The 22,791-nt window shown below is 41.3% G+C and overlaps 1 protein-coding gene across 4 annotated transcripts; it reads left to right on the top strand.

Moving 5' to 3' along the window:
• The first annotated feature begins 454 nt into the window (after positions 1-454).
• Positions 455-22,657, top strand: MKNK1 (MAPK interacting serine/threonine kinase 1). 4 transcript variants are annotated; one of them, XM_039711516.1, is made up of 14 exons: positions 455-546; positions 1,399-1,510; positions 3,953-4,048; positions 7,172-7,270; positions 7,951-8,048; positions 9,460-9,539; positions 10,935-11,008; positions 13,843-13,947; positions 16,908-16,963; positions 17,521-17,616; positions 18,376-18,570; positions 19,099-19,263; positions 19,859-19,899; positions 20,824-22,657. In XM_039711516.1, exons 4-14 carry the CDS (start codon positions 7,174-7,176, stop codon positions 21,050-21,052), a joined length of 1,236 nt encoding a protein of 411 aa, XP_039567450.1. In that variant the 5' UTR covers positions 455-546; positions 1,399-1,510; positions 3,953-4,048; positions 7,172-7,173; the 3' UTR covers positions 21,053-22,657. The 4 variants fall into 4 exon arrangements, with proteins under 4 accessions (XP_039567450.1, XP_039567448.1, XP_039567449.1 ...); XM_039711514.1 differs by having other exon boundaries at positions 19,856-19,899; XM_039711515.1 differs by lacking the exon at positions 3,953-4,048 and having other exon boundaries at positions 19,856-19,899.
• The last annotated feature ends 134 nt before the right edge of the window (positions 22,658-22,791 follow it).

The following is a 22,791-nucleotide window of genomic DNA, read 5'->3' as shown; positions in this document are numbered from 1 at the left end:
AGCTTTTCAGCACCTCCTTCTCGGAGTCCTTTGGACTCTGTCCAACAGCAGCGTTTCCATGCTGTGCCTCCCTAGCTTTATCCAAGCTCTTGGTTGTTGTGTTACTTTTCCTTTCCGTCCTTAGTCCGTCCTGTCTGAAGGTGCTTAAGGCAGGACGGTGAGGTGTTTAAGGAAAGACGGTGAGGTGTTTAAGGAAAGATGGGAGGCGGCACCCGCTGGACACAGCGGTGTTCGCCCATAGACCGGCCTCAAGGATCTTCGGTTCTCCGGCCGAAGCGATTCTGTGATATGGGGGGAAGGAGAGGACGGCAAGCAGCCAGCCAGCCCGGGGAGCAGGGCCAGCTCTCCGCTGTGCCCCGTTGATGTTCCATTCCCCGCTGTGCCCCGTTGATGTTCCGCTCCCCGCTCCGTCCCCTCACAGGGGCGCGTCCCCGCTCCCGTGAGGGGGCGCGCGGGGGGCGGCGCCGCGCGCAGGCGCGCTCCCGCCGCTGCTCCGGGCTCCGGGCGGTGCCGCCCGCCGAGGAGGGACCCGCGGCCGCCATGGAGGTGAGGGCGGGGGGCTGCGGTCATGGCCCTTCCCGGCCCGGCCAGCTGAGGGGAGGCGAGGGAGGGGAGGCCCCAGGGGCTCGGTCCGTGCCCGCAGCAGCTCCTGCGGCTCGCCCGGCTGAGCGCTCGGACGCGGGAACGGCGGCAGCCCCGGCTGCTCGGGGCGGCTGGAGGGTGGCTCAGCCCTCCGGCCGGCAGCTCTGGCTCTGGGGCCCTTCCCAGGGAATGCGGGAGTTTCCTCGTGTCTGGAGCTGGAAGTCTGTTCCCCGAAGGTTTAAAGTGATGGGTTTCATACCTAGTGCGTTTTTCAATAAAGAGTGGTAAGTGTGTACTCTGCTACGGCAGCTGCTTTCTGTTGAGGACATTGCTGGAGTGGAAAACAGGCAAAGGCGAGCGAACCAACTTCTGGTGTGATCACGGGAAATCTTCTCGTGCCTGTGTTTTTCCTCTGGCGTAAAACGAGAGCTGTGAACCCCAAGGAACACTGAAAATCTGCCTAATATGTACTTTGTGGCGTTAGTTCGAGCAGGGTGACCTTCTGAGGCGAGTGAAGCAGCGGGACAGCGCTGGGTGACAGCTCGGGTGCTGGCATCAGCAGGACTCGTGATAGCCAAAAACCAGCCCATTCCCTGACACCGCTGGCACTTGTCTGTGAAGTGTCAGATTTGTTGGGAAATAAGCCACTGCCTTTTTTTTTTTTTTTTTTTTTCCCCTTTACAAGCCAACCTCTTCTAAAAGCTTCTGTCGTACAATGTTACGACTCACAACTGGGCTTGGGAAGATTGTTGTATGTTCTGATAACTTCTAAGAACTGTTGTTTGCCTTTTTTAAAATTTTTTTTTCCCTAAACAGAGCTCCTCTTCATGCCTCCCAGGTGCTGGATGGAAGCAAGGCAAAACACTCCTGCAGAGCTGAACCTCTTTCACTTCAGTTCTAAAGGTGTTTTGTATTGGCAGCCTTCCAGGTAAAGTGGAGTGCCTTGTGAATTTGAAACTTTCTTGGTTCTTTAAAGGTCTTTTTCAATCAAAATGCTTCTGTGACATTATTTCATGGTACCAGTACTCTGTAATGCATTCAAAAAAAGTATTTACTGCTGTGAGGAATGTCCTCTCTCCTAGTACCTTCCTGGTAACAAATGTTAGGACACTGGTACAAATCTTATGTGACATCAAATGTGACAATGCAGTGGAGTTTAATGACTTAATTTTGGAGTTGAAAGCACAGAGAGGGAAAATAAAGAAAAAATCAGTCTTGCTTCAAGGTTTAGAAAAACATTAAGTTAGATTAGCTTCTCCAAACAAGGCTGCTTGCTGGTGTAGGTGTATGTTGTGTAGCCTTTTTTTCCAGTGACAAATGTGATTATCTGATTGATCATTTATGGGGTGTGGAACAAGAGCAGGAAATGTTTATCTTGTATCTGTATGAAAAGAAAAGTTGTCTTTGAAGAAGTTTTTCTCCTTGGTTTACACTAACAAGGGAGCTGAGGGGGATTAGAGGAACTACTTGCTGATGCAGAGATAGTCTTCTGAGAGTTGTTCACCATTTGATGCAGAAGAGAGTAAACAGCTTGCTGTTTAGTAAGGGGCCCTCAGAGCCTACTTACATTGGATATCTCCTTAATTTAAAAGTGCTCGAGGGGTTGGAGAACCTTTAAGTAGTTGAGTCAACACACTACTGCTAGGAGTTTTCTCATTTAGAATGTGTGTGATGGAGTTTAAAGTAACTTTGCTGCTAAGTTCTTGCTGCCCTGTGATGGCAAGTCTTAAACATGAGCTGTCTGCCAGTGGTCAGTAGCAGTAAATATTCTGTTTGCCTGTTCTGCTGGCTGTGGAAGGACAGAGGAGGTTCTTCGGTGCAATAACCAGTGTGTGTGCCAACAGAGCTCACCATTCACAGTTATTTGTTAGCCCTGTTAGATCCTCCCATCCGTGTGGCTGCCTTGGAGACACGTTGTCCTTGAACAAGAAATTAAAAAGATTACAGTGTTTTTAAGCCACGCTCAGTCTAAGATGTTCTCCTTGGCTGTTCCGTCTTATCTGGATCAGGACACTTGTCTTGTTTGCCTTTGTCTTCCAGTGGGGATGATAAGAGTTCTTTGGCTGGCATTCTGAATGATAACTAATGCTTTTAAAGAGATGCAGGTGTGCCTGGGGAAACACAGGCTGGTTTCAGCAAGTCTCATGTTTACAATATGTGTGTCAAAATATGCTGTTCCTCCAACATGAGAGGGAAAGGAGACTGTGTGCTGTCCTCTCCATCAAGGCTCTCCCTGCTTCCCCAGCAGGAATCCTGGTGAAGTAAGAAATTGGGATGGGAGGAATCTATCTGAAATAACGTGATGTGCTGTCCTGAAAGTGAGGTCCACCCGTTGCTGGAGGGTTTGACTGGGAACCTTAGAAAACCCCTCTTAGTTTGCAAGGGAAGTGTTAGCTGAAAGTTTGCTCTGCAAATTGCTCTAGCAGGAGATGATGTGGCACTGATCTTCTGGAAATGTGACAGAGGGAATGGCAGGGGGAAGCACGGACAGAAAGAGAAAGGTTGCTGTAACCTTTTCCCCAGTATGAAGGGTTTCAGGCAGGTGGTGTCAGCTGTGGCACTGTGGGTTGTTACAGTAATGCTGTGATAAGGCTGGATCAATAATTTTTGTCAGACTTGCTCTTTCATGAAATTGGATTGCTTGGACTTCCTGTGAACTTTCGGGTGTTCATTTGGAAATGTTAATGCTCTTGTATATTATTGAGAAGATGATGGAATGTTTTTAAGTTCCTCTCCCTTCATGGATAACTCAGATTAAATGAAACTAAAAGTTGTACTGTAGGTGGAATGAGAAGGTAACTCTGACAGCCAAGAATGAATTGTGGAAAACCAGTGCAAAAATCAAGAGTATTTACTTCTTACAATTTAAAATTAATATACTTAATACAGAACGAGTATAAAATAATCTGATTTGACACAGGACTGTCGTACATCGTTGCACATTCTTCCTCTTCAAATTGTATCTCTTGATGTGTAACATTATGAACACAATTAATCACTATGTAGCTGCTTTATAAAGGCAGCTTGGGTTGTTCTGAGCTTCCTGCAACTAGATGGTTTTTGCAGAATCAGCACCTGCTGAGTGTGTCCAGTTTCATTATGAGCCACATCTATAGCAATCCATGTGGATGGAGGAGGAAGGGGCCAGGAGCAGTGTGAGACACTGAGCTGGGAGGAAAACTGGACTGAAGTCTGTTTTCATTTTGTTCCAGTGAAATTGTAGGGGTGTGCTTTTGCTGTGTGTTCACGTGAAGCCCAGCACAACAGGTTCTTGCAATGTCTTTAGGATCTGGGCACTACCTAAAAGTGTAGAAAAACAAAAAACATTTTCATGATTTCTGAGTGGTAATGTGATTGTGTTTCTTTTCAGCTCCAGAACAAGCTTGGCTCAAGCAGGACCCAGTTTTGGAGCAGGTGGTGTACCTGGGCTCTGCTTTCTTCCACTGAGTTCAAAAGCACAAACAAGGTATTTTGTTCATAGTAGAAAAAGGCACCTCTTCTGTGTTCACCAAGTGCTTCCTATTACACACTTGTTTTCCAAATACACTCTTCCTTCCTTTGGGAAGCAGATTAAAATGAAAGGGGAGTTAGGTCTGGGTAGTGGATTTTGGCATGTTCATATATGGAGTGTTAGGAAGCAAGATGAAAGATGACTTAAGGTCTGAATGAAGTGAAACTTGTGGTAATTGTTCCCTTTCTTCTCTTGGCTTTGTTTGCAAGTTTTCTTTACAGCAAAAGAGAAAGGCTGTAACTACCTTCCCACACAGGCTCTGAGTAGTATGTGTGTTAAATACTGCTGTATTTTACCATGTATTTTACATGGCTGTGAAATGTCTTAAGTGCACTTTGCTACTGCCTTGAAGATTTTCAGCTGAGATTTTAAACTATTGAGGCAAACCTAGCTGGATGTGATTGGTGTGAAGTGCTCCTGCCTAGAGCCTCAGTGTGGAATCATTTAACTTTTTGGAGATAGGTTAGCTGTACAAATATGTTTTTATTTAGGCCTTCAATAACAATGAGCAGGTCATTTTTTCTGCTGTATTATGTTGCATCAGTGAATTGTTACCTCTGACTAAGCTCTTGTAATATCTGCAGCTAGTAAGGTAGGGGAAAAACACTGAGTTATGATGATGGTAATAAAATTCAGGGCTTCAACAAAACTGCAGCTAAGACAGAAACTTGCTCTCATTTTACTAACAGTGTGGATTTTACTGGTAACATTACCCTGTGGGTAATAATCCTGACCTGACTGGTGAAGGACAGATCAGAATTTGAAGACCCTCACCTTGGACCTGATGTGTCCACTAAAGGCATTTTCTTGTAGTACCAGCTGTTATTAAGTATATAATTATTATAATTCATTATAATAAATGAGTAATGGGAGTGAAGCTGTGATGTCTTTAAAGGATGAGCTGTGTTGACAGAAGTGAGCTTCACAATGATGTGAAATAGCAGACCAGAGCAGTAATAAGAATCTAATACAGCTAAAGTTTCATGCTTTAGTGTGATGGCAAATTTAGTCAAGACTATAGGCTAAAAATCTCAACTTTTCAGCAATTTGGTTTCTGTATACATAACTAGTGAACTTCCTGTTTTCAGGGAAGCAATTCTCTGTAATTTAGGAATAGAGTCAGACTAAAGGGAATTGAAATAATGTAGTGAGTTAATAAACAGCTGACTGTAAATATCAGAGCCAGCTGGTAGGGTGCAGGAGCTGGTTGTGAATCTGTCAGTTGTGCTGAGTGACAGGATTCGTATTCTGGAGTTTTTGCTGATTTCTAGTCAAAGCTAGTATTTTAGTTAAAGCTAGTATTTTTAGATTTTTAGTCAAAGCTAGATTTTTAGTTTCAAGATCTGAAGTTGTGATATTTAAAATGGAATAGAATCTGTCTAGCTCTGGCTTGTAGAAGGTGAGGTCATTAAAGTTTCTTGTTTGGTACCTTGTGGAAATTGAGCAGCCCTATCTCTGAGCAGCTTCACATGTGCCATTTCAGTCCCAGTTCTGAATAACTCCTGATGCAGGTAGAATTGAAAAAGAGGAGAGCTGGAATTTGTTGCCAAAGGTTCACCTTCTTTTTGTGTTAAAATTTGAAGCTCTGTGTGTGTCAGTTTGAGTTAAAAGGGAGGTGTTTCTTCAGAAACTGGTAAAGTGTGCTTTATATTACTGTATTTAAGAAGTCACATAGAACATCCATCGTGATGATTTCTGAACACATTCTGCCTAAGACTTGAAAATGAGGATTTACTCTTGTTTTGAGGCTTTGAGTGATGTATGTTTAAGTGTTTCACTAAGTTGTTAAGGAGAAAGGACTTTCAAAATAACACCTATCCTGAATTTTCAGACATGTGGGTTCTAAGTGACACTCACAGTAGCTATTGCTGACAGATAAGAACAAGAAAAATGTAATGAAGCAAAGAAAAAGTACTTCATGTATTGATAGATTGTTGTGGAATATTTTCTGCCTTGGACCTTCTCCCATGTTTTGAGTACTTAAGAAACAGTGAAAGGCAGAAAAACTGCTCATCACATCTCTGTCAAAAGAGAATTGACAGAAGTTTTTGGGACTTGCTCTTTCATTACCAGCCTTCTCATAATTACACTATTTCTATTGATTTAGCTTTTTCTGTAGTACAAGATGACTAAAAGTGAATTTACTCAGAATTCTCGTGTCTGTAAAAATGTCTTAAGTGCACTTTGGTACTGCCTTGAAGATTTTCAGCTGAGATTTTAAACTGTTGAGGCAAACTTAGCTGGATGTGATGGTGTGAAGTGGTCCTGCCTAGAACCTCAGTGTGGAATCATTTAACTTTTTGGAGATAGGTTAGCTGTACCAATATGGCCATGTTTTTATTTAGGCCTTCAATAACAATGTGCAGGTGCTTTTTTCTGCTGTATTATGTTGCATCAGTGAATTGTTACCTCGGACTAAGCTCTTGTAGGATCTGCAGCTAGTAAGGTAGGGGAAAAATATAAATGCCATAAACTCTTCTTGCTTTGGAGCATAAATTACCCACTGATCTGTGGTTTAGAAAGGTACATTATGGTTCTGTGAGAAATGGTTTTCATTATGGCCTTTTGGCAGCATCAACTAACCTAGATTGCTCCTGTGATACCTTAACTCCTGTGGTTGCTTTGTTTCACTGAGTGATTTGAAACTTCCCCACACCTTCTTGCTGTTTTGGAGGCTCATTTCCTTGAGCTGATTTGAAAAAAAAAATCTCTGTAAAAGAGCAGAATAGCTCAGAGGAGTGCCCTTGTGAGGGCTGCAAGTCCTGTTTGGTATCAGGGCACGTGTTCTCGTGTGGGTTATTTCTGTGCTTTGTCTTACTCTGCTGTGAGATAAGGATTCAGTATAGATGCATTATTGCTCCCTCCTCTTTTTACATTTATTTATCAACCCCCTGAACTATTAATTGGCACCTGAATTACCTTTTTAGGTTTCCTCTGATATTTGGAAAAGAGGTGGCAGCCTGTGATGAAGAAAAGCAGAGAAACTTTTGGATAGATAAGAACATAAACCCACAAGAGCATGTGCATTTTCTCCTGAAGTAATTGGTTATAAAGTAATCTCTCTATTCTGCCACACAGAGATGGTCAGCAGCCAGCCTGTCCCCATAGCAGACAGTGGGAAAAGGAAAAAGAAGAAAAGAACCAGAGCCACAGATCAGGTCCCTGGGAAGTTTGAAGGTTGGTGACAATATAAAAGCTTTTAATTGTTACAGTCTGCTTTGCCTCTGCTGTTTTTCTGTTTTCTTGGCTAAACATGGCATTTTTTTAGTAGGAACAGTGCTGATGTAAAAATGTTTTTATTGAATGTGTGCACAAATACTATGAAGTTTTGTAAGTAAAATATAGTTCGGTAAGAAAACTGAGCAGTATAAAACTTCTTAGTGGGCAAGTAGCAATGGAAGGTACATTTCAAATAAAAATGATAGTAGCGTTCTAGGTTTAAATTTTCAAGTTTGTTATACTTAAAACACCATGTCTGCAAGGAGATTGTGTATGGTAGGCATTTTCTGATCAAAGAATTAATTGTCTTCCACCTGAAAAAAGGTTTCTGAGTTTTACATGAAGACAGGTACAGTGACTGAGATTCTAGAGGTTACACATTTGTTCACACTAGAAATGTTTTATGTCTCAGCAATTTTGATGCTGTAATAAAGTTTACTTCTTAATTTTTCTGGAACTTGAAAGAGGGAGATGAAAAAGGAAGTGTAGTTAAGACTGGCATGTCTGCTTTAATACTGCATAAATGTGAGAGATGCTTATCAGATAAAGAGCTTGTCTTAGTGTTATTCATTAAAATAACTTTCGCTTTCAAAATTCACTCTGATGGATGTGTCCTTTCTTCTGGATTTCTTTGGCAGACTTGTACAAGCTGACTGCTGAGCTGCTTGGTGAGGGAGCATATGCTAAAGTTCAGGGTGCTGTCAGTCTCCAAACTGGGAAAGAATATGCAGTCAAAGTAAGTAGGGAGTAAAAGCAGCATCACTTCTGTCTGTGATGTGTCTTCTCCCTCTGAATATCTCAGGGAAAACCTGCAGTAGAGTGGGTAATAGCAAATCCTTCTAGGAAATTTTTGATGCTTGAAATGAGCTTGTTTTATAACTTGAGAAAAACCTGTCATCTTAAGTGTTGTGCCTCCGGAGTGAACTGGTGTATCAGCTGCAGATAGAAATCACAAACAGTAAATCACTGTGATTGGATCTCAGGGCAAGCTTTCCTCTCATGCCCTGCTTTAGTTTAGTCTACCTTTGTCTCCTCTTATGAAAGAAGAGGCTGAGTCATTATAGAGCACGGCCTTCCAAATAGTGCAAGCTTTTGGGTGCTGTTCAGAGAGCATCAGGTGCTGCCAATGGTTCATGTCAAGCTGTCTTTATTTTTTGATAGAGGCCAATCTTCTTTTTGTAATATCACTGAAAAGCCCATTTACAAATTTGTTGTTATCCCAAGTCTCCCATTTAATTGCAAACACAAAAACAGCAATAGGGAAGCTTTGTGTTTGATTCTGTTCAAAAATAGGCACAAAATTTCAAGCCCCCTAAAAAATGTAGCTCTATAGATGCTGGAATTTTTTTCTGTACTTTGTAAAATTATTGAAGTTTAAAGGTTGAAATAAACAAAGCTCTGCATTAGGAATTTGGTGTGATCAGATGCAGAGACCTGTGTAGTTCTGGTGAATGGTTGCCTGTTCTGCACTAGAGAGCTCAGCCTGCAGAAATAAGAAAGCAGTCCTGGATACAAATGGTGGTGATGTCTTGGTAATGTCATGAGCTTTCACTTTATGCAGCAAATTATTCAGGCTCAGCCTCTTGTCCTCCTTTCAGCCTGAGGATGGTGTGAAGGAAAGTGACTTCTGATGACTCTGAGATTGAATGTATGTTTTCTTTTTCCATTATTGGGTCTCCATAAAGTTTACACTATGAACTTTAGTTTTGTGTTGAATTTGGTACTTGTTGCTTAAATGCCTCTAATGACAAATCTGTTCTTTTTGACTGTTCAGTGTGTTATGTGACTCAAATCTATTCTCGGTAGAACTCAAGAGGATATCCTGTTCTGCACATTGCAAAGTTAAAATGATGCAAGAAAAACTCGTGGTAACTGGTCACTGGCTGTGTAACATGTGGGCTTAGTTCCTTTCTTCTCTTCCTGCCCTAATTTCTCTTGTCCTCTGAATGCCTTCTAGAGCTCTGCTGACACTGCCATTTGTAAACAAATGCCAGATGAGAAATTGAATAAACAAACAAAGGTGGAGTGTTTTTCTCCAGTGGGCATGCCCTAGTTCAAACCTCGCAACAGTTACCTAATTCCAGACCTGTATGCATGGATCCTGCAGTGATTTTTCCAATATGAGTTCTTAAAACTCTTTTTCACAGATCATTGAAAAAAATGCTGGGCATAGTCGGAGTCGGGTTTTTCGTGAGATAGAAACTCTGTACCAGTGCCAGGGTAACAAGTAAGTATGGTCTTGTCTTTGTTTATTTAAAGTGTTTTGATTATTTGTTTTCAAATTTTTGTGTGTGACAAGTTAGAAGCTTTGCAGTAGTCTCCTCAAAACTACTTTGAAATCTAGACTTGACTTATTCAGATTAAGAATTTCCCCTTCTTTACCTGTGAAATTTAGGGGAACTATTTACAGATTAATAGTTACATGACTCAGTTAGCAGCCAGGTCAATGTAGCTTGATTGTGCTTCAGTGATGCATGGCTTTTGTCCAGATGAGAAATTAATATTTTGACACTCTCCCCTGTGATTTCACCATCAGCAAAAGCTGACATGATACCAGCTGCTGTGGAAAGGAAATCTTACCATTCCTTTCCCTTTCCTCCTTGTGTCAGCCTTCCTGCTTTTGCACTGGAACTCTTAGATCAGCAAAAAGTTCTCATTTGGTTGGGTGCTGACTTCATGCAGCCACAGGATGAGGCAACTGTAAAGCTGCTACTCATGACTGAAGAGGAAGAAAAGCTGTGCAGGCACTGGCAGCATGCTCTGGGCATTTTGTGATGGATTTGAGGCAGTTCTGAAGCTACTTTTAGATGTCTCTGTTAATCTAGAATGTATATAATATACAACAGATGGTATCTATATTACAATTGTGCAACTTATATTGGATTTTTCAAACAAATACTTAATATAACATACAGGAATAATTTTGAAACCAACTTGTTTACCAAACTCATGGGCTTTTTGGAGTAGACCATGTCTTTCTTCTTTTGTGTGGTTAAGAGTAAATGGTCATCCAGTGCACAAGTGATGAAAAACTTACATGACCACATGCAGAATTTTCAGGATTGGGTGTACCATTAAATATAAAAAATTTTGACTTACATGTTTGACATTCTCAAAGCAACCTGGGGTATTTGTGCTGCAAAGAATTTACATGAGCTAAACAGGAGTTGTCTAAAAATGGCAACTAAGGAGCTGGATTTAATATCTTGTTGACAGATGCCTGTCTCCTTTGAGCCCTCTGTGTTCTGCTTTGTGATTTCCAGAGAGGAAGAATGCCAGTTTAATTATTTTTTCTTTATTTCTGCCTTCAGCACAAATGCAGTGTTTTAAATTATTAAAAACAACCTACTACCAGTTATCTTCCTGTCAATTGAGCAGTAGCAGAGCTCTCACAGTCTCATCTGAGTGTGATGTTTGGCTTGTTTCCCGTGCTTAAATTTCAGTGGGAGTTGGAAATGTGGTTTCAATGCCACAGGCAACCAAAGCAACTTGTTTAACTAGAACTTGTGTTTTTGGTTACTTCTGGCACTTCCTGGTTATCCATGCTGAAACTCTTCATTGCTGTGTGTACATGCCATGCTTGTTTCTTTTATTCCCTTCTTTTTTGTTTCTTTTTTTAAAGGAACATTTTGGAGTTGATAGAATTTTTTGAAGATGACACAAGGTACTACCTGGTCTTTGAGAAGCTGCGAGGAGGTACTGTGCAGAAACTGTGCCTTTGCTCATTGAATCATTTTGGCTCCTATTTGCCTCTGTTTTAAAGTAGTAATTGAAGAGCTATTTTAAATGCTTGAGAATTTAGTGCAGCATCTGTGTACTCTGGCAGAGTTTTCCCTTGATGTAGGATTGTCTTCATTGCCTGGAACTCATGGAATCTGTTATGAAAATCATCTTGCCTGTGCCTGGGGCTGCTGTTATGGAGACCCAGTTGTGCTTGTGGGTGTTTGAGAGCCCATCAAGTGAGCCTGAGTGGTCACTGGGCTCCAGCACTTCCCACTCACCTGGGGAATGAGAAAGTCCATCAAGTGCTTGCTGCAGCTTTCTCACATTTGTCTGCATGGAGTATTATTACAGTACATGCTAATTGCATGGCTGTGCAAAACCAGAAGTTAGTATGGTCGGCCCTTCAAAGGAAAAGTGAGCATCTGGACTGTCCTGCTGCCCAGAGAACGTCATTTATTGTCTCTGGTCAACAAGGCTTCCAGGAGAAAAATGTATGTGCAAGAAATAAAAATTCTTTCTGCATAGATGCAGAACTATTTTTGAAGGAGAGGGATGTGTATATTTCTTGAGTAAAAGCTTTTGTTTAACTTTTCTCAAAATTATGCATACTTTTATTGTATTTTCCCATAACACTTTTCGTAATGCACAGATGTCTCTGACAAATTAGCTGTAATGGGGCCTGATTGAGATGAATCTGCATTTGTGGTTTTTTTTCATCTCCACATTCTTCCGTTAGTTAACACTCTCCTTTGTGAGTCTGTGGTTGTCAGTGTACCTGCATGGCTGCTGAGAGGATAATAGTGCTAGTCCCCTCTTAGCTACTGATTTTACAGGCTCAGCTAGGGATGAGGCTAGTTTTCTCTTTTAAAAAAATAGGTATTTAAAGGGTTAGGTATGTGGTTTGAGCACAAAGAATGGGAATTAGAGTCAGATCTGATGCACTGCAGATTCTGATGTGAGTGGCAAGGCTGGCAAGAATGAGAACATTAATCTTCAATGCAAGTCTTACTTCAGTAACTCCAGTCTCAGAGGCTGCTCTTACTTACAGTGTTGGAGCATAATTTGGGCTTTCCATTTTCAACTTTGCCTTCCAGTAGCTGTGGTAATTGAAGGAGCTCTGCTCCTGTTTTATCTGTTTTCAGTTCACTGTGGTGTCCAGAGTCCCTTTAGTATCCTTGTCTGACAGCATTTTATAATTGAGCTGATTAGATTGAACTGGCATGATTTAAGAGTTTTTTCCTCTCTTTTTTTCCCCTCTGAAATGCATTTTGAGAGGTGCTGTATGATGCTTTCTCTCTGAGTACTGGAGAGGTAGGAACAACTAGTGCCCTGCTATTGTTTCTTCATGAGAATTCTCTACGTGGGCTGAATATAAAGTCAGTAAAGTGTGTTTTTATTGATATTGATATAATTCTTATCTGAGAGAGTTTGAACATCAGCTCTATTCAGAAAGGTAATTTCACATAAACCTGCTGAGTGAAATGAGCACTTCAGTTGGCTCAGTGTTGTTTCCTGCAAAGTGTGGGGTCTTTTCCACAGGGCTGGAAACATTGAAGAACTTCTACTGCTTTCTAAAGGTGCAAAGAAAAACTACACCAGGAAACCCCTTTGAACTCTGTGCACTCAAGAAATCTGTAGCAAACTAGGCGGTGTTGGTTTTGGCAAGGGAAAATGTCTGTGTTTGAAATCTGATAGCCTGGTCCAAAGTGGCCTTCCTCCACCCAGCTGACCCAGCTTGGCTGTGCATATCTGAGCATATCTCTCTTCTTTTTGAATGCCCTCTTTGCTCTCTGAATGCTCACTGTGAAGGAGTGGCAGTGATGGTACTAGAATAGGAATTACCCTATAGGAGATTTCCTTCCACATTTAGAACTAAAGAAGAAAAGTGAAATCACCTGAGATACAAAATGCTGAGTGTACTGGGGCTAATAACAAATGGTACTTACTTCTTGAATTTCTTTGCCTGGTTGCTTTTACAAATACACCTCTCTGAATATGAAAATACAAGGCAATAGTAAGGCTCCTTAGGGAGCTGGGATCTCTGTGGACTACATGATTTTTTAAAGACATTTTTAATCTTTTGAAATGCTTGATTGAATTCACTTTAAGAAAAGGAGGAATCAAACCTCCCTTTATTCTTTGTTAAAGGGATACCAGTGAGGCTCTGCCTGCAAGCTGCCAGTCCTTCAATATGTTTTAATTTAGAGGTATTTTGTCAAATTTTATATCCCTGGGCAAATTTTGCCTTAAGTCACTTCAGAAGCCTTGCCTTGATGCCTGTGGGGAGTTTGATGTGTATTTAAAGGTCAAATCTCTTTTTACTTTGATGGTGTTGAGGCACAAAACATGTATCTGTGACTTTCAGTGCAGGGTTTCAGTGGTGACAGGGAAAATGAGGAGAGTTTGAGTATGATTACCCATGACCTGGGGTAGGTTGGTTTTTGCTGAAGTGTTTATGGATCTCCTTAGCTGATATTTGAGTTTTACTGGTACTATTGGCAAATGTCTACTGTCCCAGTGTGTGGAAAACAGGCCAGTCATGTCCTGGGGCAGTAAAAAGTGATTGCCTTTCATGCTGTGCTTAAACTAGACAGCTGCACTGTTGGAAAATTATGTTCTAGCACACTTAAGTGGTGAAGCTGCTCAGTTGTGCCTTTTCTTCTTAGTCATTCCCCTCTTTGCTCCACAGAAGTTGCCTGCTGTGAAAGGCTGCTATAAAGTATGAAAATGAGATTATGGATTCATGATGCTTGGAACTAGTTCAGCATTCATACTGAGGTTTTCCCTTTCACCTGTTACCCTGACAGGTTCAATCCTGGCCCATATACAAAAGAGGAAGCACTTCAATGAACGAGAAGCAAGCAAAGTGGTGAGAGACATTGCCTCTGCTCTGGACTTTCTTCATACAAAAGGTGGGAGAGGGTTGCCTCCATTTTTACTAGTTAATACTGTACACTCATTTATCTCTAAGTAGCCAGCTTTTGCTAGTGTTCCCATTTACAGCAATGCCACATGACTTAAGCTGTTTTCCTCTATGATGCTTTTTTCATACTGTAGTATTTTCAGTAATTGGGAGTGTTAAGATGGTACAGGCTTTCCAAGAAGAAAACTTGAATCAGCATCCAGAGAGAATTACATTAGGGTTGAGTCTATTTGTTCCTGTTACACAAGCCACCATATAAAGGTTACTTGAAAGGAATCTAATAAAATTTTAATTTCCTCGTCTTTCAGGTCAACAGAAGTAATTACTTCTTTGTAATTACTCAGAATTTCTGCTGATCACAAGACCTGTTGGTTTGCAGTAGCTTCTGGCCCCCCACATTTAGACTCTCACTGTTAAATTGAGAGACCTAAGTGAACCGTGGTCTGTATTTGAAGGTGTCCTCAATTCCTTTGGAATTTGCTTAGATTTAAAGCAGTTATGTTTATAGAGATTTTTTTTTTACATTAGCGTCTTTCTGCTGCTATTTTGACTTGGGAATACTTTGGTTTAAATTCAAAAATTTCTGTGCATTATGGTCATCCCAGAGTATATTTTTGGGCTGAATATGATGGGTACTTAAGAAGTTTTTCCTATGTTGTGATTAACAGGCCTTGCAGCTTCAGTTACTGTTACAGTGACTAGCTCTGAATAGGATGACATGTAATTGAAGACTGTTTATAGGTTATTTATTTTGATACATTTTTTCTTTCCTTTTTGCCATTCTGATTAGCCTGGTAGATCTCAGCAGATTTGCTTTTGCTGCCTAAATTGCTTAGTACTGGCCCTGGATCAATAAATGTTTAGTAGTAGTCTGTACTTTCAAGTCACAGAACCGTTTATATGCTGAGTTGGAATCACAGCACTGGTACCTCAACAAATTGAACCCATTAAAAAGAAAATTGTATCAATGCTTGGAGTAAAAGGGGTAAACCTGATGAATGTGGATCTTGTCACATACTGTGACTGTTGCAAAATGTTAATTTGAATGTGAAACCAAACTTAGTTTGGATCAAGAGGTTTTTGTAATCTTCACAGCCTATGTGATAATTCAACATTAAACCTTCAGAGAATATGCTTCTTGAATATCAGTCTTTAGAAGATTTTGACATGTGGGACATATAAGAAGCAGGGAGCTTAGGCTGAATATGTGGGAAAATATTTTTTGGTGTGCAGGGCTACAGTGGATTTCTTAACAGCTGCAAGTCCAGGTACTCCACTCAAGAGGTTTAACATCAACTGAGCTAATACCTTTCTGTAGTTCTCTCTCAGCTTTTAGTTTTAATTCCCCTTTTCCCAAACAAGAGGAGGGTGATTGATTGAAATAGCTGTAGAGCAGCACTCTGCTTTCTTGTTGTTTGCTGTGAGCTGGGACAGCAGGGATATAGCTTGCAGAATCAGCTACATCCCCTTTTCATTTTATTGTTCTCTTTATGGTTCTTCCGTGTGACATTAAAATAATTAGTAAGTAGGGTACAGAACACTAAAGTAAACAGGAAATTAAAGCAGTTTTATTGCACAGCTTAATGGTGAAGTCCTATAGCTAAATGCTTTTAAAAAAATTTGAATGAGGACAACTAATTCTTTTGACAGGAGTAGTTTAAAACTCAGCTGGATGATAATCCTGCCTTACACCCACTTGGGATGTGTGTGCTTTATTGCTAATAATCTACTGGAGAGGTGTTTAAAGGCAGTTGTTTTGTCAGTGCTCTGTGCAACTGCAAAATCAAATGTTACATAATCAGACATTTGAATTCACACAATAACACAAAGGCACTGTTGGCTTTCCCATTGTGGGCCAAGCCAACCCCTGGGAGTTTGGTCAGCCTTGTTGTAAATGTCACCACAGGCCATCTCAGTGGGTTCATTGTGCCATCTTTTGTGCCAAAGCCATGTGCACTGTGTCACTATGAACACTGATTCCTTTGGATTGGGGCTCTGCTGTTATATTTTAAGCCACATCTTGTGGAGTGTGCTGAAGAAATTACATTAAGAGCTCCCTTGCCTAGAGTTTGGGGGAATTTTCCTTCCTGTACTCTGAAGTAATAGAAGGTGTTCTTGGAGTGTAAGTTTCTAAATCAGGACTAGACTGCAGTTAAATTACAGACAAGTTGCTAATTTGATTTGATTTTTTTTTTGCCTCTCATTTTCTACCTTCCATTTGAGTTTGATCATATTAAACAAAGAACTTCCAGAAATTGTGGTTTTAAGCATTTGAAGAATTTCTTTGACAACAGAGGACCACCTTGCATGTGGATTACACAGATAACTTTGTGCTTCCCTGTTAGGTTTGCCTGTTCTGATAGGAGTAAAATGAAAAAGCCCTTTGGTTGTTTTCCTTTAGCTTTTCTTCTGCATCTGTAACTGAAACTTTAATTTTTCATTTGCTTCAGCAATGAGTGTATACCTGAAAGGGATATTTTCATCTGGGAGTTGGGGGATTTTTTGCAGGGGAGAGGGCCTCAAGTACTGTCTGTGCTGGTAGGAGTTCAGCAAGCCAGTTGATCCATCTGGAAAGAACAACTTCACGTAAAAGGCATAAAAATAATTTCATTAAGCTGTGTAAAGAATTAAACTTTCCTACACGTCAGTCATCTCAATAAGCTGGTTTTAAGGAACATAATTAATTTGGGCTAACAGAATGTTCTGATGTTAGGTTCTTACTTGCTTGACAGACTCTCTTACAGTTAAGGATGATAAAGGTATAGCAGGATGCAACAGTGACATTTAACAGTTGCACTTTACAATTAAATTATTATATTTAAGAGGGGCAGGCGTGTGTAGCAGGCTCAGACCTAGAATATTTCCCAGGCAACCTTCTAATAAAGAGAAGCCATGAGAAATAAAACAGCAGAGTATCCTTTCTAATGAACATTTGTACTCTCTGTTTAGGTATTGCTCACAGGGACCTGAAGCCTGAAAACATCCTGTGTGAATCTCCAGAAAAGGTGCTGCTCTGGTCTCTTAACTTTCCAAACTGAATTTTTTAAACTTTGTTCCCAAAAACAGTCCTTGTGTTTTTTCTCTTCTTGAAAACTTTTGAACCCATTAGTGAACTTCAACTAAATTTAACAGAACTGAAGCTTAGAAGGGACTAAATTCTTCTTTGAGCTGTGAAAATGTGAACATCTGGCTAAGAGATAAAAAGCCAACTGGCCTTGTAGAGGGACAGCAGTGACACCCTGGTGCCTCATCTGTTCTGAGCCAGTACCCAGATAGACAAGCAGCATTTAGAGGCCAGCTGGTCACATTATATGACCAGTTTTCAAAGTGCCCTGATGTGTACTGGCACTTGCCTAACCAAATAAAAGAATAATGCAGCAGGATCAGGTGCAGGTGGTGTGGGTGCAGCTGGGGCAGGTGAATGCCAGGAGTAGAAGGTGGCTATAAGGGACTGGGTCTCACTGGGGATTTGTGTTCTGTCCTGGGGTTTTCTACTTCACATATATACATGTTCATAAATTTTGCATTAATCCAAGTCTTCCCAACGTCTTATATTTTTTAGATATCACCAGTAAAAATATGTGACTTTGATCTTGGCAGTGGGGTGAAGCTGAACAGTGCGTGTACTCCGATAACTACTCCCGAGTTAACAACGCCGGTGAGAGCCCTGTTGTGGCTTTGTGCTTTCTTTGCTCTACTATAAACCAATTTTTATTATATCCAGAGAAGACCTTCCAAAGAGCTTACTGCCACTACACCCAGTGCTGGGCAGTATGTGTGTATGTGTGTTAAATGCTGTCTTGCTTTTCCAGTCACAGAACAAATACACAAAAGCACAGGAGCTCAGTGTTAATTCTCCTGTTGGCCAGCGTGTGACACATTGGTACTGCTTATCTATTACACAATCAAATGGGGGAACTTTTTGTGCCCATTTTTGTGTGCTTATGGACAGACTTTGAACCTTAGTTTTGTGTTCATTTCCCCATGTTTTGGTTCTGTAGCCAAGCCAATGAGCTAAGGAGAATGCAAGCTCTGTAATCAGTGTGTAGCTTTATAATACACATTAGTTTGAAAAGCTACAGTCCTGTGCTTTTGCCAGTTAATGTGAAAGAAAAATCTGACAGTGTTGCAGAAGTCTTACAGAAATCTATTCCTCTGATACGCTTGTCTGATAACTAATGGATAAGATTTAAAAACCTGAAAGGTGTAAATTAATATTTTGACCTTGGATTAAAGGTTCACAGCCATGTAGAACAGCTTGTGGTGCTGCTAAAGAACTGTAGGAACTTCAGTATTCACTGATGCCTAATTTCTGCTTTTCCACCAAGCCACTTGGTGTAGAGTGGAAAATTATAAACCTTGTTCTTGTTTTGATATGACTCTCCCTTTGAAAACTTGATGGAATTTGGTTTCTTAGTGTGGCTCTGCAGAATACATGGCACCTGAAGTGGTGGAAGTCTTCATGGAGGAGGCCACGTTCTATGACAAGAGGTGTGACCTGTGGAGCCTGGGGGTGATTCTGTACATCATGCTCAGTGGTTACCCCCCTTTCGTGGGCAACTGTGGCACGGACTGTGGCTGGGACAGAGGAGAAGTCTGCAGGGTTTGCCAGGTGAGTGTGCATGTCCTGGGTGTGTGGGGACACTCCCCTGGGCTTTGGGTGTAGAACTTGCTGCAGTGTCAGCAGTGGGGAGCTGTGCCTGATGCTGGCAGGTAGCTGGGAGGATGAGCTGTCACTGAGAAGTGAGGGTGGCAGTATACAAATTGAGTGATACCAGTTTCTAAAGTAAGGTTGGGCAGCTGCCTCTCCTTCCTCCTGTTGTGAGATCTCAGAGCTTCTCCTCACCCTCTTCCTCACTCTGGAAAAATGGTTGCCATGCAGGGTCTGAATTTATTTTCTAAAAATGGAGTATATTAGCTGCCCTCTTAGGGGTGGGGGGAAGTGTTTTCAGCAGACAGTGTGTTGTGTCCAACTTAGGGCTGCACTGAGCCACTCTGTGGAGCTGCCTGTCACTCTCCATTGACTGGATGGTTTCAGTTGTTGCCCTCCACATTAGGTGGATAAAAGTGAGTGGGAAGTCTCACCTGAGAAACCTTCTGGTTGCAGTGTATTTCAATTGAATAATTTTTCCTTTACCAGAACAAGCTTTTTGAGAGCATTCAGGAAGGCAAATATGAATTTCCTGACAAGGACTGGTCACATATTTCCTCTGAGGCCAAAGATCTCATCTCAAAGCTTCTGGTTTGTGATGCCAAAGAACGACTTAGTGCTGCTCAAGTTTTGCAACATTCATGGGTTCAAGGAGTATGTATCCCCCTTTATATAAAGAGTTATTCTTCTTCCAGAGTGACAAATAAGCTGTTCCCTGTCTCTGAACTTTTTATTTGAGTCCTTGTGTGTTTCACTGCTTGTATCTTGATTAATTAAATGATACACAGTGGCTTTATTTTTTCTGCGTGGTAAATATTTGGATGAATATGTCAGCCTTTAAATGTTTGTTTTGTTTTGTTTAATTATTGCTTTGTGCATTTTAAATGGCTTTCTTGTGAATAGCAAGTACTGCAGTACACAAATTATTGTGCTAATATAGTAATGCCGAATGCTGGTAAATATGGTTATAAAAGAACAGCAGTGTCCTCTTATGTTTCAGTTCTCTGTTCAGGAAAGAAGGAATAGACCCTCTGGAGAGCTTCCAAAGCTGTAGTCTTTTACCTGCAGGCTGTGAAATCTTCTTGTGAGGGGAGACAGATTATGAAATATGCTTTGCTCACAGTGAATTAGTTTATTTACAATATCTGTAAAGATTTGGGGGAATCACTTGTTTTTTGTCACTCTTGGGAAAGCTTGGTTCCCAGCTGCTAATATGTAACTAACTTCTCTTCAATGCTTCTTCTAGCAGGCTCCTGAAAGGGGATTGCCCACCCCTCAAGTTCTTCAAAGGTAGGGTTTGTTTTCTAAACATCTGTAAACTGGGCCAAAAATAATTCCTGAAAGAATGGGTGGGAGAAAGGAGTTGACAAATTAGGAGGTAACATCCCTGGGTGAGAATGGAGCTTCATAAATGTGCCACACTAATTTTGTTAAGAACATCAGAAATATTAAAGCTCTGAATTTTCTTTATGATCTAATCTTGCTTGTTTGTGGGAAATGCATTAGAGGGAATTCCTGCAGTGCAGTGTTCATCTTAGACAGGAAATAATGATGGTTTTGTCAGCTTGCTGCCCAGGAGGGGCAGAAAAAACATAAAGGCGTGTGTTACCCAAAGAGACTGCTTTCTGATGGGTGAATAATCATCATAAACACAGACTTGCATCTGAATTTCCTTGTAGTTGGTGGCACTCACAATATCCATTTACTGTGAGCAGGACAAGCCTCATTGGAGGTGATTTGATGGGACATTCTGTATGCCAGAGAGCCTGAGTCACACATCTGTTTCTGTGTCTGCTGCTGGTGATTTCAGGTGGTTCTCCCATCAGAAAAGCATTTCCTTAAGCCACAGGTGCAGTTATAGTGGGACTGCAGTTCTCTGGAGAAGGACAGCAGAATGGCCCCATATGTCCATCCTTTGAGAGCAGATAGAAATTAAGGATGACATCTGAGTTGGCTTCCTGGGTTTATAATCAGAAGTCCTTGGCAGAAGGAGGAGTAGAACTGTGGCTGTTTCCAAAATACCAAAGTGCTTTTGTCATGCATTGCTGGTCCTCTGAGTGAGGATAAATGCAAATATTTACTGGTCATTTTGCCTGCTGTCTCAATGATTTGGTAGAAGAAATAAACACGCCTGAAAATAGATATTCTGCTTTGAGGGCAAGTGGGTGAAGTGCCTGTGCTGAAACTGCTTCCTCCTTTTCTTGCCCTGGCCAGGAACAGCAGCACCAAGGACCTGACGCTGTTTGCTGCCGAGGCCATCGCCCTGAACCGGCAGCTGTCCCAGCACGAGAGCGAGCTGAGCGCCGAGCAGGAGAGCGCCGCGCACACCGTGTGCTCCATGAGGCTGTCCCCTCCCTCCAAATCCCGCCTGGCCCGCCGCAGGGCCATGGCACACGCCACCAAAACCAGCGACTTCCAGCCAGTTCCCCACAAAGCCTTCTGAAGTTCTTCGCTGCTGTGTTGGGGGCAGGAGGAGTCTGTGTTCTTATTTGGGTTTTCAGCGCTGATAAAAGCTGCTCTGCTTCCGACACTTTGATTAGGAGCTTGCTCTTGTGATGTGACTTGTAACTTAAAGGGGACAGCTTTTATGGGAATGTTTTTTGCCTGTCAGATTTAGTGCATTAAGATAATTCAACTTTTTTTTTTTTTTAACTGCAGAAGATGAGTTTGCTGCTGTATTATTATCTGAGGTGATAAATCACTAAGTTTTCCTCATTTTCTTCTTAAAAGAGCACAGATTTAAATGCAAACTTGAATACATCAGGAAAAGCCCACACTTTGCCAGGCAGAGCATCAAGCCTCTCCCTGCTGGTGGCTGCTCTCCTTGGTGGCCCATTTTGAAGGTGCTGCAGTTATTGCCAGCAGTAGGGATTGTTCTCAGCCAGCAGTGCCCTCCTCTCTTTCTGTAGACTCAGGAATGAAGGTGATGACTGGGAGGATCTCTGTCTCCATTGCATTCATTGGGCTGATATGGAATGAGATGGTACTGTAAAGGTGCTCCTATTTCTAGAGATGGAGAAAGCTCTGCAGCTTTTTTATCTTGTTGATAATTTGTGTGTCAGCACGTGGAGTGAAAACTGGGAGGGGTGGGGTTTTTGTCTGACATATCTTTGCCCTTAACTCTAGTGTAGTCCATACCATCTGTTTTTTAATTTTCTGGAATTTAATGTCCATTATGTCCCCTTGGAACAGTTACATTTTTAAATCTGATAACTGCAGTGTAACAGACTGTTTATGTAACAGTTTATATTTACTGTTAGGCTTTTTAATACTAATGTGGGGTTTTACTATACCAATGTTATCCTCAGCTAAACCTTCCTTTCTGTAAAATTGTATTTCTCCATGACCTTTTGTGTGTCCTGCCTGGACTTCCTAATGTGAACAGACAGACATCAGTGAATTTTGGTGTGTGAATAATTTAGAAATGCCACAAGCAGAGTACAGCTGTACAAAAATGGTGCTGCAGCCACAGAATTCTGCCTCCTGTAGTAAACTCAGGCTGTGTCTGTCTAGATTTTGGTTTCAGTTTCAATACTGTGGTGCAACAGAGCCAAGAATAATTTGGAAGGGTTTTGGCTGAAAAGCTGAAGATTTTAAGTGACCAAAGGGAGGTCCATGAAGAAGGACACAGATGTTGAGCACTTTGTGAAACATAAGCTGTGAAAATTGGGCCATTGAGATGCCCTTGATGCACCTTAACTTGTCAGCCCTTTTTGAAACCTTTTTCCAGGGCTTTGTGTGCAGGGAGGAAGGAGGAGGTGCCAGTACAAAACCCTCCCAAGCAGACTGAGGAGGAATAAAGTAGCGGATGCAACAAGCACTTGGAAGTTGAAAGGTCAAAGCTGAATGTCTTTGCATGGCCTATTCAGAGTGGTTTTACATTATCAGTAATATCAGTGCATATAGCTATTTTTATAAAACATGCTGTATTTTGTGACTAATATTAAAGTTGCTATTTAAAATTTTTTATACATCGTGCCAGCTGATGAATGATGAAATGTATTTTGCTTTTTTAAATTAAAATGCTCTAAGTTATATATTTAACACATTTGGCAGTTCTTTGTGGGTTTTTTCCCCCTCTTTATTTTTGGTGACACAGAAAAGAGAATTACTTCTTTGTGTGACACTGGATTTAAGACAGCTGAAGTCTCTGAGGACTAGGCATACCTCCCTCTTCTATTG

The sequence above is a fragment of the Passer montanus genome, unplaced genomic scaffold (genome assembly GCF_014805655.1).
Source record: "Passer montanus isolate IOZ18808 unplaced genomic scaffold, ASM1480565v1 scaffold25, whole genome shotgun sequence".
Lineage (NCBI taxonomy): Eukaryota > Metazoa > Chordata > Aves > Passeriformes > Passeridae > Passer > Passer montanus.
Note: the sequence above shows the minus strand (reverse complement) of the source record. Positions and strands in the feature narration are given on the sequence as shown.